We start from the raw sequence: 15902 nt of genomic DNA on the forward strand, positions 1-15902 counted from the left end.
TTTATTTGGAATAATGGTGCGTAGACTTCAAAAAGGTGAGTGTACTGGGAGTAAGAACCACTTTTTTAGAATAGGATTTTAGGGTGCTCTGAGGAACGATTCTTTCTGTCGACCCCATAGGGGTGTTTCGTTTTTGTACTGCTTGCTGAACTTAATGAATGGGTTGAGCTCTTTTGATAAAAAAGAAAAAAGAAATCAATATCTTATTAAATTTACTTACGTCGGGGATGGATTACTCATTTCATTGACAGTTCATGATAACACAAAAATGTAAGTCAAAGATTTGAAACTCAGGATCTGCGACGCTTCTATTAAAAAGGCAACAAAGACCGTTCAGATGAATCATTCTGTTATCCCGAACTACACGTGACACTGCCATGTGGTGGTCCAAGCTAATAAATATTACTCAAATTTGGTGAGGACCATGCAGGGATAAAAAAATAAAAGAAAAATTAAATTAACAGATCAATCAGAAATAACTACAAGTCATATGGGCCAATAACACTAATACAGACCACCACGTGTACCATGATCCGGATTTCCCGACCATCCACATGGCATAGATGCCGCAAAGCCCTCCCCGTTCCTTCCACATAAGCTAAACAGTCTATGGGAGCAAAAGATTCTCAACGGGCCTTACAAAGGCCTAACCTTAGTGGTAGACCATATGAGCATATATACTTGTGCAATGTGTTTAGACGTACATTTACAAACTCGAGTGTCGGGAAAATTGAGTTGCAACTCAAACAGTACAATGCTCTAACAGTAGAACAAGTTCATGTTGAAATAAGTTCATAAAAAGTAACATGACATATAGTTCTGAGAATTTTTACAAAGATTTGAAAGCTAATTTCGGACATAATTAAGAAACGGATATGATGGAGAACACTGTTTGTATAACAGTGAGGACAAGCAATACAAATGCTGCAATTGTAGAAACCAGTTTCCATGGAGTGTTGAAATAGTCCCTCTTCAGAGTTGCTTTCCAACTGTGCCATGGGCTCCTGCAATATGCATTCAGATCTTTACAAAGAGTGAAGTAATAGAATGGACTACCCAAGCTCGCTCCTTTGCAAATATTGTTGAATATAGTTGAAATATCTTCACTATTCCCTAGCCTGCAAGATACAATTTCGCGATTGACGAGTAAATAATCTGCATCCTTTGGAGTCCTGATCATACACCCCATGAGGAACATAAACTGTGTGATGTACTTTACTTTGTGATCATGGCATTGCTCAAACGCGATGAGATTCCTGAAGAGAGTCTCAGTCCAATCATCTACTATGAATTGCGGAATTCGCAGAGAGCCATTAGTGAATTCTATGTCAAGCGATGTGGTCAATTCCTTCCGTCCCTCAAACTGAACTCCAGCCTCGTCCATTGCTGTTACATTAGGAACGTCATTGATAATCTCATCGTCACTCTTGCTGTCACACTTGGGCAAGTAGTAGCATCGGATAAAATCAACAAAATGCTTTACTTTCTCGGGACCAGGAAACTTGTCAACTTTCACCAAATACTTAAAAGAACTCATGTGTAAGCGTCACAAGAGATGGCTGGTGTCCCCCAGTCTTCCTATCCAATTCCATATACAAAGCCTCGAGAACAAAGAAGGGAATTTGGTTCTCAATCAACATGATCAGGTCGCGGTAAACATCCTGAATCACTCTCGGCTTGCCATATATCCGATCACAATCATCCACAAGATCCGCAGAGTAATGCCTAAGCATTAGCTCCAAAAGAAAAGTTCCATCCACCAGCAACATAAAAGTAAATTGATCACTGTTTAGTTGGACTGGCTCGACATAATAACTCCTTGCTTTTTCTTCTAGCTCTCTTACAACTCGAAGACATTGGTCCAAGTTCAAGTTGTTCCTACTGAAAAATGCCTCCAGGTATATGTATTTATAGCATTCTCCATTCCAATTGTGATAAGGTCCAATTGAGACCACCCGAGGTGTGTAGAAGTCTTCGAAACCTCTGCACAACCTCCCGGAGACTTTATAGATACAACAGTTGGGCCAAAATGTAGGATTGTTTTTTACTATACCAATTGCAATGGGATCACTCACATTTTGTTCGAATTGACGCATGGTTGTTTGATTTCCTGGACTCCGATCAGGCGATGTTAGTCCAGCAGTCCTAGGAACATTATGTTCTGGAATTGGCACATGATTATCGACCTGATCTTTAGCTGAGAATGAGGAAAAAAGAAAAAAAAATGATTCCCAAGTTTAGTCTATAATTAATTTTCAGAAGCTGGAAGGTAGATAGTTAAAAAATTCACCAAGGTAAGTTCCCAAATGAGGTAAAGGTTCGATGTCCATCTGGCATTTGATTTGGGGAAAATCTGCTTGTTGAGGAAAAAACAGAAAAAAAAAAAAAAGGAAAAAAAAAATTGATTCCCAAGTTTAGTCTATAGTTAATTTTCAGAAGCCTGGCCTCTTGTAAGGTAGACGTACAGTTAAAAAATTTACCCGGTGTACTAGTGAGCCAAGTGAGGTCTCCGGACATTTTTATGGGTGCTGCATGTGGAAAAACAAAAATAAAAACAGTTAATTAAGCCGAAGAGACGGCTAAATTTATATATCAAAAAGACGATTACAGAAAATTTAAATAAAATATTATATTTCTCAAAACGCCCCGAACCATGCAAAAATCATCCAAATATGTTTCTCTGTAATTCGGTATTTCTCATGACATTCAGAATCTTGTCCACAGCCAATTCGATCATGCATTTAATGTTCTGATAATACTGTTAATGTTAAAATGATGAGCCTACTGTTAACCACTTAATGTTATGGAAAGATATGTTCTACATAGATGTAGTTGGTCATCAATCAAATAACGATTCGACAAGGACTTGACCAAATCATATATGCCTTCTTCAGCTAGGCCACTAAGTATGAATTCAGTGGACGTACCCATGAACGGTTGCTTCACCCATCTTCCATCAAAACAAATCCCAATTTCATGAAAGACAAATAAATTTCAAAAAATAAATAATAGAAGACAAACAAATTATCGATTCTACCATCAATCAAGACTCAAGAAGAAAGAGACTTCTCTTCAAGCCATTGGACTATATTAGGGCTCTTACTCTGTCAGTTTGATCACTCTCAAAACTAAAATATTTGGTTTCAAAATTGAGTTACCAATTATTAATCAAAATTTTTGGTATTTGAGCAATTCTACGGTTTCTACCGAATTCGGTATTTCGGTTTTCAATATTACAAACTTATATACAACAAGTCTTTGCAATATAACCTTATCCTATATTTAAAAGAATAGGTGTTGTAAGCTATAACTGATTTTTTTTTTTTACCTTTCTAACCCTCAAAAATTAAAAAATCATAGATAACAGTTAAATAATCAGGGACTTTCAAATTCGTTATATGCATTTACCACATTCAAAACTAAAATTTTTGGTTTCAAAATTGAGTTACCAATTACTAATCAAAATTTTTTGTATTTTATCAATTCTACGATTTCTGCCGAATTCGGTATTTTGGTTTTCATATTATCAACTTTACAAGTTTACAACAAATATTTATTCCTTATTCTATATTTAAGAGAATAGGTGTTGTCAGCTATACCTGATTTTTATTTATTTTTATTTTTTTTACCTTTCTAACCCTCAAAAATTAAAAAATCATAGATAACAGTTAAATAATCAGGGACAAATAGGTTCAAAACCAAATTAATAATTAATTTAAAAAAATCTCACGTAAGCATAAACACCCACAACTTTCACACCCATCGGGTGTATTCATCTACTTATTTGATTATAGCTCTCTTTTGTATATATGACATCAAGTTTTAACAATTTTCAATAAAACTAGTTATCCCTTTAAAATATATATGGTATTAATCTAGTATTAGTAATAATGTTAATTAATACTATTATAGTATTATGAAAATATTTATGTTTATATTTTTAATATAAATATATGTGTATTGAAAATTGGAATATCTATAGAGCTTATAGTTAGATAATCGGTAAAATTGGTATTTGCCAAAACCAAAACCAACTTTTTGGGTAATTTTGGTTTTGTTGATTTCGGTTACCAAAAAGTCACTTTACTAAACTTAAAACATTAGTTGGTATTCGCTAGTTCGATAATTATCAAACCAAATAACAACCCCAGACTATACCATCGATCCATTCTCTCAAGATATAAACAGCAGTAAACAACTAAGTATACATTTATATATATAATAGTTGAACATGAGTGAAAGGAAAATATGATTTTTTGTATTGTATTCATAATTTTAAGATGCAAAACGCTACAAACTAGTTATTATATATTGAAACTTCTCCTATCCATGTATGCAAGCATGCACGCATTGATTCAATGGTGCCTTAATCCCTGCAATGAACAGTAGAAAGCCCCTGCAATACTCACATAGCGTCGGATCAATGCGTGCTTGGCATGCACACATGTAGTATGGTAGACAATCTGATTATATATATATATAGGATTTTTCTCAGGTGCGGACGTCCGTACCGAAATTTCGGTACGGATTTCCGGTTTTCACCCACTTTCCGATCACATATTTTGATCTTAACCGTTCAGTTTTTAGGTCCTAATGTATAGATCATCTCTACAAAATTTCATCCAATTTGGTGATCGTTAAGGCATCCAAAACTGCAATTTACACGAACGAACCGAATCTGTCGAACCGGAACCGTTCGTGTACATTGTTTTAATTTGCAGTTTTGGATGCCTTAACGATCACCAAATTGGCTGAAATTTTGTAGAGGTGATCTATACATTAGTACCTAAAAACTGAACGGTTAAGATGTGAAAATGTGATCGGAAAGTGGGGGAAAACGGAAAATCCGTACCATCCGCATGATATGGACGTCCGCACCGTAGCCGGACTGTATATATATATAGAGGGCTTCCACTAAGAGATTCCTTTTTTTGGTCTTTTATAGGGATAGGCATTATACCAACTTTTAGATCATATTTTCACATCTTAATCGTTCTGTTTTTAGGTCCTAATGTATAGATCACTTCTGCAAATTTTCAGCCAAATCGGTGATCGTTAAGGCATCCAAAAATGCAATTTACACGAACGGACCGAATCTGTCAAACCGGAACCGTTCGTATTTATAATGGTAAATTGCAGTTTTGAATGCCTTAACGATCATAAAATTGGCTGAAAATTTGCAGAAGTGATCTATACATTAGGACCTAAAAACTGAACGGTTGAGATGTGAAAATATGATCTGAAAGTTGGTATAATGTCTATCCCTATAAAAGACCAAAAAAATGGATCCCTCACTAGAAGGGCCCTGTATATATATATATATATATATATATATATATATATATATATATATATATATATATATATATATATATATATCGAAACTCTTGTTGCATTTCGAAGGTTAAACAGAAAAGAAAAGGCAGAGAATGACACGCGGCTCACGCACCGGCCTGTTTTGGGAATGGGAAGAAGAGCCGTCGCAATGGTGGGTTTTGGAGTCTGCCATATTTAGTTATAGCATAATTGTCATTGGATTTAAATCTAATGATGAATAATAATGAGTTAATTAAATTAATTTGAACTGCCTTGTTATTCTCTATCATTATATTTAGAGAAAAATTTAGCAACAGTGTCCAAACTCTAGTGCCAAGGCCAATTTGATATCAAACTCTCAACTATACCAATGTGATACATGAAGCCTTATTTTAATATCAACATGATACCTCCGTTTAATCTTCATGACGGCTCCGTCAAATTGATGACGTGGCAAGCACGTGGAGACAAAAAAATATATTAAATGACCAATTTACCCTTTTCTTTTTCTTCAATTAATTCATTTTTTCTTTCTTTTCATTTCTTCTTCTTCTGGAATTTTGTTCTAGCCAAACCGCTGCAAGCTCGGCCACCACAGGTGGATGTTTCCTCAATTTCTTGCATTATTCTCTCAGACGATGCAGGGATGAGAGGCTCTTGGACAAGTTGATGATTCAAGCTAACTTGGGGTGAAGAAACAAGCCGAGGGGGAAATCAGGCCTGGGGTTTTAGTTGAAGAGTTGGCCTCCTCCTCCTTCTGTAATTGACGGGTTATCAGTATCATCACCAAAAGCCATGTGAATTTGATGAGCCATCTTCTTCTTCTTATCAAGATCCACTTTTTGCTTTTTCAAAGATTTCATCTTTCTCACACTACTCCGCTCCAGCCTCATTCTTATTGATCTCACTACTCTCACCAATTAATGGAAAGAAATAGACTTTGGGAGTAAAATCGAAGCAATTTCAGGTAGCAAAGAGAGAAGTGGTGGGTCTAAGGATCAAGCCGGAGGAGGAGAGCCCAGCAAATGGTTGTTAACGAAAAGAAGCCAAACTATAAAGTACAGTCATGTTCATCAAGAGACACCACTAAGAGCAAGTGCACCCGTAGTCAAGAAAAGGCAAAGTCGAGAAGTCAAGAATTCGACCAGTCAAGGTACTATTCACTGCCACTGGACATGGGTTTACACCGGTTGTTGTTCTTGCCCGGTCAACACTGTTCACTTTTCACTGTTCACACGTGGGTTTCACTGTTTAAATTTACTGTTCATTTTTACTTGAAAATGAAGGGCTGAGATTTCATGACCATTGGGATCAGAATTCAAACATATATATATACATGTTAATCCTCAGCCGTAGGATTGCCCATTTAATTGAAATAAAGGGCTGAGATTTCATGACCGTTGGGATCAGATTTCAAATAGGACCAACGGTTGGATTCCACGTGGCATGCTGGCCCCCTCTCTCTGTCGCTACGCGACAAGCGACTGGACTCAGCTTCGATCACGTTGCGGCGCCACGCGTCGTCATGGTGTCCTCCACTTCCAAGCCAAGGCGCGTCGATGGTTGCTAACAGCGTGCTCACGTCAGCCACGTGAATGGCTGGGCTTGTGTGGCATGTGGGCTTGGTCAGTCATGGAAATAGTCATGGAATTGACTATTTCTTTGGCTGTAGTCATGAAGGGGTGATGTTTGCCCGGGCAAGAATCCTCCGCTGCAAATGTGTTTCTCCCATGGCCGGTCACCACATCAGCTTTTTCTTGACTATGACCAGTCAAGGTGAAACCAGTGCACTTGCTCTAAGAAGAAAAACACTGAAACTTCATAAATAATAAACAACAATTGACAATTTAAAAATTTCTGGAACAAGATCTTACACGGGCCCACCGATCTAAATCCTTAACAATCAATGCGATAATAACAGGTATTCTTGCCAATTGCAATTTGAAAAGAGTTGACAAGAAGGACGGGGAACCTGAAATAGAAAGTCTGCATAATCATTGACATTGCGCAATAATGTTTGTTTTGCATGTATCCTTCCAATCCATTTTCGGCTTCTTCGTCTCTTGCTGCTCAGGCCATACGTGCCTCTGCTCTATCAAATAAACGCAATTGGCGAGATCAGATATTGTGAGTTGGAGTGGGAGGTAGTGTTGGGAGTTGCAGACGGTTTTGAAGAAGAAAGAAGAAGAAGAATAGGAGTTGCACAGGGTTGTGAAGAAGAAGAATGGGAGTTGAGAGAGAGAGAGAGATGAAGCTATGTTCATGGTTTTTTTTTTTTTTTTTTTAAATAGTTAGTAGTGAAAGATTATTCTTCCCTTGATAAAAATATCACATGCTTGTCATGTCATCAATTTGATGGAGCCATCACAAAATTTGAACAGAGATATCACGTCGATGTCAATAGAAGGCTTCAGGTATCACATTAGTATGGTTGAGAGTTTGGGTATCAAATTGGCCTTGACACTAGAGTTTGGGTACTGTTGCTGAATTTTTCTCTTATATTTAAATCTAATAGCAGTTAAGCACAACTGAATAAAAAATTGACTCAGAAGTTGAACATGTGCATGTTGTGGACAATGCTTGCTTGTTTTGATAAACTTTTCTCAATCCAGTTACACTTTTTCTTTTCCTTTGTTTTTAAATTTGGAGTTGCGTTTTACCTTTTCCCCTATCGTGATAAGGGTTCGGTTTGTTTGATTATCATTGGAGAATGGCGTTCACGATTTTCTCTGATTATGCAAGGTAAACATAATTATATTTATTTAGGGGAATCAATAAAATCAATAAATTTCTTGATTGAAAATCTTACGACCATGCTAGGTCAAGTTAGAACATCCACACCACGATAGTGTCATTGTAATATCAAAGTCATTGGCGACCAGACTAGAAACCATCGTAGCTAGTAATGCTCAAAACATTTTGTCATGCTCACTTATCTTAGAACTAAAGACGGGACAATATTTCTCAATCTATTTGAGAACACCAGAACATCAACAATAGGAATAAAACGGTTCAAAAAAAAAAACCCAAATATGGAAAAAACCCTAAATTCTCTAATTGGAAATCAAAAAAGTCAGAAAAAAGAGAACCTATTCTTGAGAAAAACTCTAGATGTGAGTCTATGCTTACAAGTCTCCAATTTTTGGCATGAAACTCCAGGGAGGTTGATACCTTAGGAGGACTTCAATTTTAGTGAGAGAATGGAAAAGAAGAAAGTTTGGGTTGCGACAATCGTGTAACCTGAGGTGAGTTTCAAGCGTCAGTGGTGGGAAGACATGGATTTTGGGTGGAGAACTAGAGATGAGAATTCTAGTTTTCTAGTTGAGAGTGGAGATTGAGGAGTCAGGTTGAAGTATAAAACTATTTGACCCGCTATTGTTATGGATGCACTCGTTCTGAACCGTTGGCTATAATTAAAGCAATTAATGGTTGAGATTGCTTCGTCTGCAATTTTAGTGTTTCACAGACATCCCCTATTGAGCCCTCCTATGTGTGTATTCGTGTCACTTTTTTTTTTTTTTTCACATATCAATCGTTTGAGTTTTAAGTAGGGCTGCCACTTGGTTTGGTAATTACCAAACCGACCGAATACCAACCGATACTTTAGATTTGGAAAACCGACTTTTTGGTAACCGAGACCGATAAAACGGAAATCGAAAATTACCGAAAAAGTTGGTTTGGTTTTGGTAAATACCGAATCTACCGATTATTTAAATATTAGCTTTATATACTATGGTTTTCAATACATGTACATGTATATTAAGAAATAAATATAAAAGTTTTCATAATAGTATGAACATTACTCAATATACTACATTAATTAACAGTTTTGAGTAACCTAGTCCGAGATGGTTAAATAACCCAGTTTTATTGAAAATGGCTAAAATTTGATGTCATATATACAAAAGAAAGCTATAAATAGTAGATGAAATACGAAGTTTATGGTTATAAAATTGAAAAACCTAATTTTGTTCATTCTAATTTATATTACAAAGAATTAGCTGTTCTAAAGTTGGTAATACCGAAAACCGAAATACCGAATTTGGTAGATATGATTAAAAACCAAAAATTTTGGTTGGTAATTGGTAGCTCAATTTTGAAACCGAAAGCTTTGGTTTTGAAGTTGGTAATACCTATAACCGATTCGAACCGACCAAGTGACATCCCTAGTTTTAAGTATAAATGATTAAATCAATTTTGTAAATTTTCAGACAAATTGAATATCGTTAAGACACTAAGAATGGTGATTTATCATTATATATGAATAATTCATATTTGACAAACTTAATTTGTTCATTGATTTGATCTAGTTCAGTACCTTTATAATTTCTTTTTTTTTTTTTTTTTTTTTTTTGAAAGGGGTTTGGAACCCAGCCTAGCTGGGAGGCTCAGCCCCACGCCCGGTTCCATTTATTATATTAATATTTAGATTTAGCATCGGGGGGGACATAAAACCTGAACCCCGAGCTACATAAGAACAATGACACATATCCTCGTAGAGAACATCCTGAATAATAGCAGGAGTCTCCTCTAACCAAACCTCATCAATCATACCATAACTAGCAAGGTGCGCTAAACGATTCGCGACACCATTTGCTTCTCTATAGATGTGCCGAATATTAACAGATTGAAAAGCCGTCATATATGCCTTACAATCTTCTAAAACCCGACCCACCTCAGAAAGATCCTCTCCACCTCTTTGCAGGGCAGCAATCAAAAGGATAGAATCGCTCTCAATGTCAATGTCAGTCCAACCTTGGTGAATACCAAGAAATAGACCCGCTCTACACGCTTCAACTTCCATATTCAACGCGGAGTGAGCATGTACAAAGGGCCTAGCTAAAGCCGCGATTCCCACACCTTCAGCAGTTCGAACCACCACCCCTATTCCCCCACTGCCGTCAACACCACGGAAAGCTCCGTCAATGTTTATTTTAAGCCTTCCCCGTGGTGGACACTCCCCGTGGTGGTGCCTTTATAATTTCTTATTAAGCTGAAAATTTGCTCAAGTGATCTACTTATTTTAAGTTAAACTAAACTTGAATGGTGAAATAGTCAAAATACGATCAAAAAATGAGTCATAAAAAAGTTTTTAAAATTAAAAAGGAAGAAAAAGACTAAGGTCGTACATATATTATTGAGAAGATGCAAGCATGGCCAGCGGATCTATGTTTTTTTTTTGAAAAGAAAAGTTCATTGAATTAGCGATTGAAATCACTTAAGAGGGCATCCCAATGGGGAGCATACAAATGCCATAAACGCCTAGGTCTTAAAACTAAAGTAGAGCAAACTAGAAGATGTACTACATCAACTAGTTGGTCTTGTACAATAAAGCTTAGTTCTGAAACTTTTCTAGAAACACTAGCAAATTTTGAAGGTGAATCTTCATCATCCACAAGATAATTACCAACAACGGAACCATTGTCATGACCTTGAGAATTGGAGACCCAGCAATCAGGACTTGTGATCTGGGTATGCAGAAGATCAGCAGACCAAACAAAACTAGACTCGACCCAGCATAAGAGACACTGCTCGCCAATGCACGCAATTGTGATACTCAGAGCGTAACTATACCGAGACTTTTTATAGAACCAGATTTTGTTGAGTATCTATGTTGAGTAAGAGCAACTGATTTTGTTGAATTATAGGACTTTTTATCTCCAACAATGTTTTTTTGGGAGAGTTGGTCCTAAAATTATAGGACTACCCAAGTCTCATATTTGAGACTTTTCCAAGACCAAGACTCGGATACTGTTCATGGGGCCCAGCAAATGGGTTATTATTTGCTTTTACTCAAATTGGCCATATTTAATCTGACGGCTCATATTTGAGAAAAAAAATGTGATCAATGACTCTTATTAAATCAAGGGTTATTATTTCTATTTTGTTCCTAAAAAATTACCAAAAATTGAGGGAAAAAAAATATACTCGTTGGAACAGTAAATTGTGGGAAATTCTATAAATATCAACCCATTCTTTTCTATTTCCTCACACCAAATATCCTCCATCTCCTTTACAATTTTTCATTCATTCACCCATCTCCTTCACACCAAATATCCTCCATTCATTTAATAAAAAAATTAATTAAATGAAAAGAATAATTTTTAAATATTATGATAAAATTAAAATTAATTTTTTACCTTATTTAACTATATTAACATACTTTTAATATAATATTCATTAACATTATACTCATATTATATTTTAATCAAAAATAGTGAAATAACACCCCCATATAGCACCTCATTGTTAGAGATGAGAATTAAGTCACATATATAAATAGTGCAATAAGGGGGTGCTAAAATGAGAATAGCACCCCAAATAAAACCTATTATTGGAGTTGCCCTAATAGAAAATGAGTAGAACAATCTCTTCTTTCTTAACATAGAGTTTCTACCTAATTTATTTATTTTTACAACGCCCCTAGCGCACAAAAGGAGAGAAAGAGGAACAACTCTCTAGGCCCATACACTTCTTTAATCCTGCTGCACAAAACCCAACAGATAATTGACCTTCTATTCTAGTTTGATGGAACTTTATTCTATCAAGAAACTACAAGACCACTTTGCATGGGAAAGGTACCAATTGAGCTCAGTAAGTCCACTCTTGAGGTAAAACAACATCAGGACGAAGCTGGTGATGCTCTTCGCCCATACCAACGCATTTATTCATAGAGTTCCTTTGTTGAATGCCTCTAATCTCTTGCCTACTTCTCAACCCTGTCATCAGACCATTAACCCGAAAAGAAACTGTAAGTCGAAAATTTAGCGACATGAATAATTGTTAACTGTTGATGATGTCAATTACAAGATGAATTCATCTTAAATCCTCAAGCACCGACGATTCCCAAGTAATTGCCAAGAAAAACAACCACTTCCAAGTAGTAGACATAATAGCTTGTATTGGCTCTAGGACTGTTTTTCTAGGATTGGATTTGAATTGGATTTGAAACTTTCAAAGCAACTATAACAACAACGGAGCACTATTCGAGGAGCTTTTAATGGATTTTTCATTGTTACTCATAGCAAGGAGAGAAAACAAACATTCAACATGCAACACAATAATGATGAATTCAAATACATTGACAAGCAATCCCACCAGTCCATATACCAAAACAGAACCTATCATCAATGAAGTCCAGCCAAAACTATAAAATAATGGGTTTCATTTCTGCAAAGAATTTAATAAAGGGTACTTGTAAGCTTCTAGCAGCAAATGAATACCACACTCAACAACCTTTTTCTGAACAAGGAAAGCAAATGATGAAGTTTCAACTTTATCAAAAATTTGAAACAGCCATCAAGTTTGGTACTTTTTGCATAAAACTGGGGGTAAAACAAGCACAAAAGCAATGCACAATTATTCCTAAATACTCGAGCAAAAACTGAAAAATATACCTTAAACACAGTACTGTACATAATAACATCCTCACATGGCTTGACAAATATACTCACATAATGACAAACACCCAAATAATGAAATAAATAGCAGTACCACAAACCACAGAAAAAAAAAGGTTGCCAAACAAAACAAACAAAAACCAAAACTAGCACAATGCCATGTAATCACTCACCAGGTTTCTTTTTGACCTCAAAACTCCTGGTGGTTTTGGTGGAATCCAAAACCCGGGGATGGAAAACACCGGTGCCTCCGGAAACCCTCTCAAAACCACCACCCATTGGGCCGATCCCATTTCCCTGAAATTGGAAAAGGCGGTTTTGGTTTCGGATTTGGGCTTGGTTATGATGCCTCCTCAAAGCCCGAGCTCTAGGTTCCAGAAAGCTACCATCACCAATCTGTAACAAATTGACATCCCATGAAAATATTTCTACCGACTCCTTCATTTTACTCATAAAGCTGAAAAAAAGCAAAAAGCTCTGAAAAGACAAAGACCAAGAACCATTTAAACTAAAATAAAAAAAAGGTTCAATTTCCGGTTCACTGTTGTACCTGAAGCTGAACCGGGTTCGGGAACGGGTAGTGGTGACAGAGCTCAGTCCTGGAGAAGCCAGTGAGATAACACTGGGACTGAAAATCAAGCTGACCGGTCGGAACCGGCGGTCTGAACCGCTGCAAAGACGAAAGCGAAGCATGGTTTAGTTAGTTGGTCATGCAAAAGGCCTAAAAGAGAAAGCTAGCAGAAGCGCGTGAGCGCGCGTGTGTGAGAGAGAATTTACCTGAAGGCGTAGGCTGCGACGCTGTTTGAGCAAAGTGAGAGCGGCGAGGTGATGAGCGAGGTCGTCCATGGAGGAAAAGCGACTCTGGTGGGGGCTAAATTCAGACGGGACGACGACGTCGTTGAAGAAAGTATCAGAGGGAAGCCACAGTCGAGCATCGTCAACATTCGGAGGAAACTCGGCCATGGCTGAGAAATCCCAGGGACCCAAAACGCAGAAGAGCAAAGGGTCTGTTTAATGTGAGGGAATTTCAAGGGGTCTGAAAAGCGGGATGGTTATAGTTTTTTTGAGTTTCGTAACAACTGTGTTCCTCCCCCCTCCCTCTATAAAAGAAGAGAGAGGAGGTTACTAAGGGGCTGTTTGGATTCCCAATCAAAACGGATTTTGTTTTTTTTTGGAAATTTAATTGATGAGTCAATGGTAAAGGGTGTGCGAGTTTCCAAGCATTTGTTGCGAAATTCATTTGATATTGTGGGACCAAACAGAGCCTTGGCTTCTGGTTGGGCCTTCCGCTCCATGACCCGTGACCACTCCGCACGCGCCACTCCGTATTGCTCGGCTCGTCGTGCCTCCACTACTCGGCCGTAAAAGCCCGCCGCTGCTCTATTTATTTGTACTCTCTAGAGTAGGAAATTGGAAGCTACTCGCGCGTATGGGCTTGACATGTGGAATGTGGGACACGTGGAGGCTTGATGGAGGGGAGGTGGAGGGAGAGGTTTATGCGGGAGAGTGTGAGACAATAGAAAAAGGCTGATACGTTTGTAGGAGTTTGCAGGCACCAAATCGACGCAAGGGCGATTGATATCTGGTATATATCTGCTAGACTAAGACTGCTACGACCTGATGAGACACTTATCAGAGAGGGAAGGGGTAAGGTGATGTTGGCCTCAGCTTATTAAACCTGCACCTCTTTTTTTGAATTCATTTCCTTACCTTTTTTGCTCTTATTTGTTGACACCAAGCATGGATTCTGAAGTGAACTACTTTCGGAATTGGAATTCGGAGAATCTCGCCGGTGTATGGGAGGCGATTCATAATTCACGAGTTAAACGATAGATGTCGGTTTTAGAGAGTTCACGTGTATAACGATTTGTTCAGAGTTCACGCATTAAACGATCAATGTCAGTTTAGAATCCACCTATTAAACGGTCGATATTTGTTTAAAATTCACATGTAAAACCATTTGCGTCGGTTTAGCTACTTTAGCGGTTTTTGTGTAGCTCATTTATTGATACGTCCAAAATATTTTCACGACATTCATGTTGTTTAAACATGATATGCTTGAAACAAATTTCTTAATTAAAGCTCAACAGTAATGCCCAAGTCATCTCACCTTATGATACAAATGTTAAGATACAACCAAAATGTAGAGCTTTCAATTAGGGTCTTGGAGAATGAAGTAAAATTTGTAAAGCACACGCAGAAACAGATGCTCAAAGGGAAAAGGATATCAAACAAAGTCATCACGCTAGAGCCTAGCTTTAACATTTAGTTAATTATGGATGCAAAGGAAATTTTTTTTTTTTTCCTATTCAGGTAGCAACAGTGTTTCAATTCCAGCTTGGAAAAACACATTGCGAGCAAAGCTTTCAAGCAATCTCAAAGACTAATCCAAATCTACATATATAAGAGGCCAGCTAACTTCAAAAGGCCCTACAACCTTTCCACTACTGGGTTGGTTTATTTTTCCCATTACATGCCCATTCTTCTCTTGCAAGCTTCAGACGAAAGGACTACCAAGTCACCAAAAATCACACTTCCACCACCTCAACGACGCCAGCGTAGTCTAGTAGTCTAGTACCCTTCTCCACAAGGGTACCAAAATTCCTTTGCTCTAAATGCTTAGTCTAGTAAGGTACACAATCCTTTAGGGTATACCAAACCACATCCTATCCACATCACTATCACCCAACCTCCGTTTCGTCTCTTTCATAAAATTAAAATCAAGAACCCCAAAGGTCCGATCTTTTTTCAATTCGGATCCTTTTAACGGGTGGTGGGTCGGGAGATTGGACCCGCGGGCGACCTGAACCGGAAAGTCACAACAGGATCGTAAGCGCACCAATGGAACCCAACCTCCGTCCCCATCTCATCAGCTCTGGAACATTCCTCACACACCACCACGCCGCCACCTCCACCGTCACCGCCGCCGTCCTGGCCCAGCCCAAACCCAGAAGCCCTCGCAAGGCCCATGTTCATCAAATATCTCTCCTTTTCAATCTGCAACTCCCTGACCCGGTTCTCCCACTCGACCCGACCCGCGAACGGCATGCCCATCCCGGAAAGCGCTGCCGCTTCCCCGCCGTGGTGGTTGATCCCCGTGCCGCGCCTCAGAAACACAGCATTCTCCAGAGGGTTCTCCTTGATTTTATTGGGGGAGTAATACGACGGCGTATTGTAGTACTGGGA

The 15902-nt window shown here is 37.9% G+C and overlaps 1 protein-coding gene and 1 pseudogene across 1 annotated transcript; both read right to left on the bottom strand.

Annotated features, from left to right (window-relative positions):
- Window positions 1–862: 862 nt before the first annotated feature.
- On the bottom strand, window positions 863–2168 carry LOC133722959 (UPF0481 protein At3g47200-like; annotated as a pseudogene).
- A 9384-nt stretch (window positions 2169–11552) lies between these two features.
- On the bottom strand, window positions 11553–13912 carry LOC133722102 (uncharacterized). Its single transcript, XM_062148923.1, has 4 exons — window positions 13494–13912; window positions 13267–13386; window positions 12890–13112; window positions 11553–12035 (listed from the first exon to the last, which is right to left on the bottom strand). The coding sequence occupies exons 1-4, from the start codon at window positions 13677–13679 to the stop codon at window positions 11908–11910; spliced, it is 657 nt and encodes a 218-aa protein (XP_062004907.1). The 5' UTR covers window positions 13680–13912; the 3' UTR covers window positions 11553–11907.
- Between the last annotated feature and the right edge of the window lie 1990 nt (window positions 13913–15902).

This window comes from Rosa rugosa, chromosome 7 (assembly GCF_958449725.1).
Source record: "Rosa rugosa chromosome 7, drRosRugo1.1, whole genome shotgun sequence".
NCBI classification, from domain to species: Eukaryota; Viridiplantae; Streptophyta; class Magnoliopsida; order Rosales; family Rosaceae; genus Rosa; species Rosa rugosa.

What these genes read in the sequence shown, in the direction of transcription:
- LOC133722102 (XM_062148923.1), bottom strand. Translation starts at nt 13,679, where the DNA reads ATGGCCGAGTTTCCTCCGAATGTTGACGATGCTCGACTGTGGCTTCCC. An exon ending in GTCGCAGCCTACGCCTTCAG is followed by an intron (nt 13,387 to 13,493) that starts GTAAATTCTCTC and finishes TCGTCTTTGCAG; the next exon opens with CGGTTCAGACCGCCGGTTCC. An exon ending in TGAGGTCAAAAAGAAACCTG is followed by an intron (nt 12,036 to 12,889) that starts GTGAGTGATTAC and finishes GTCTGATGACAG; the next exon opens with GGTTGAGAAGTAGGCAAGAG.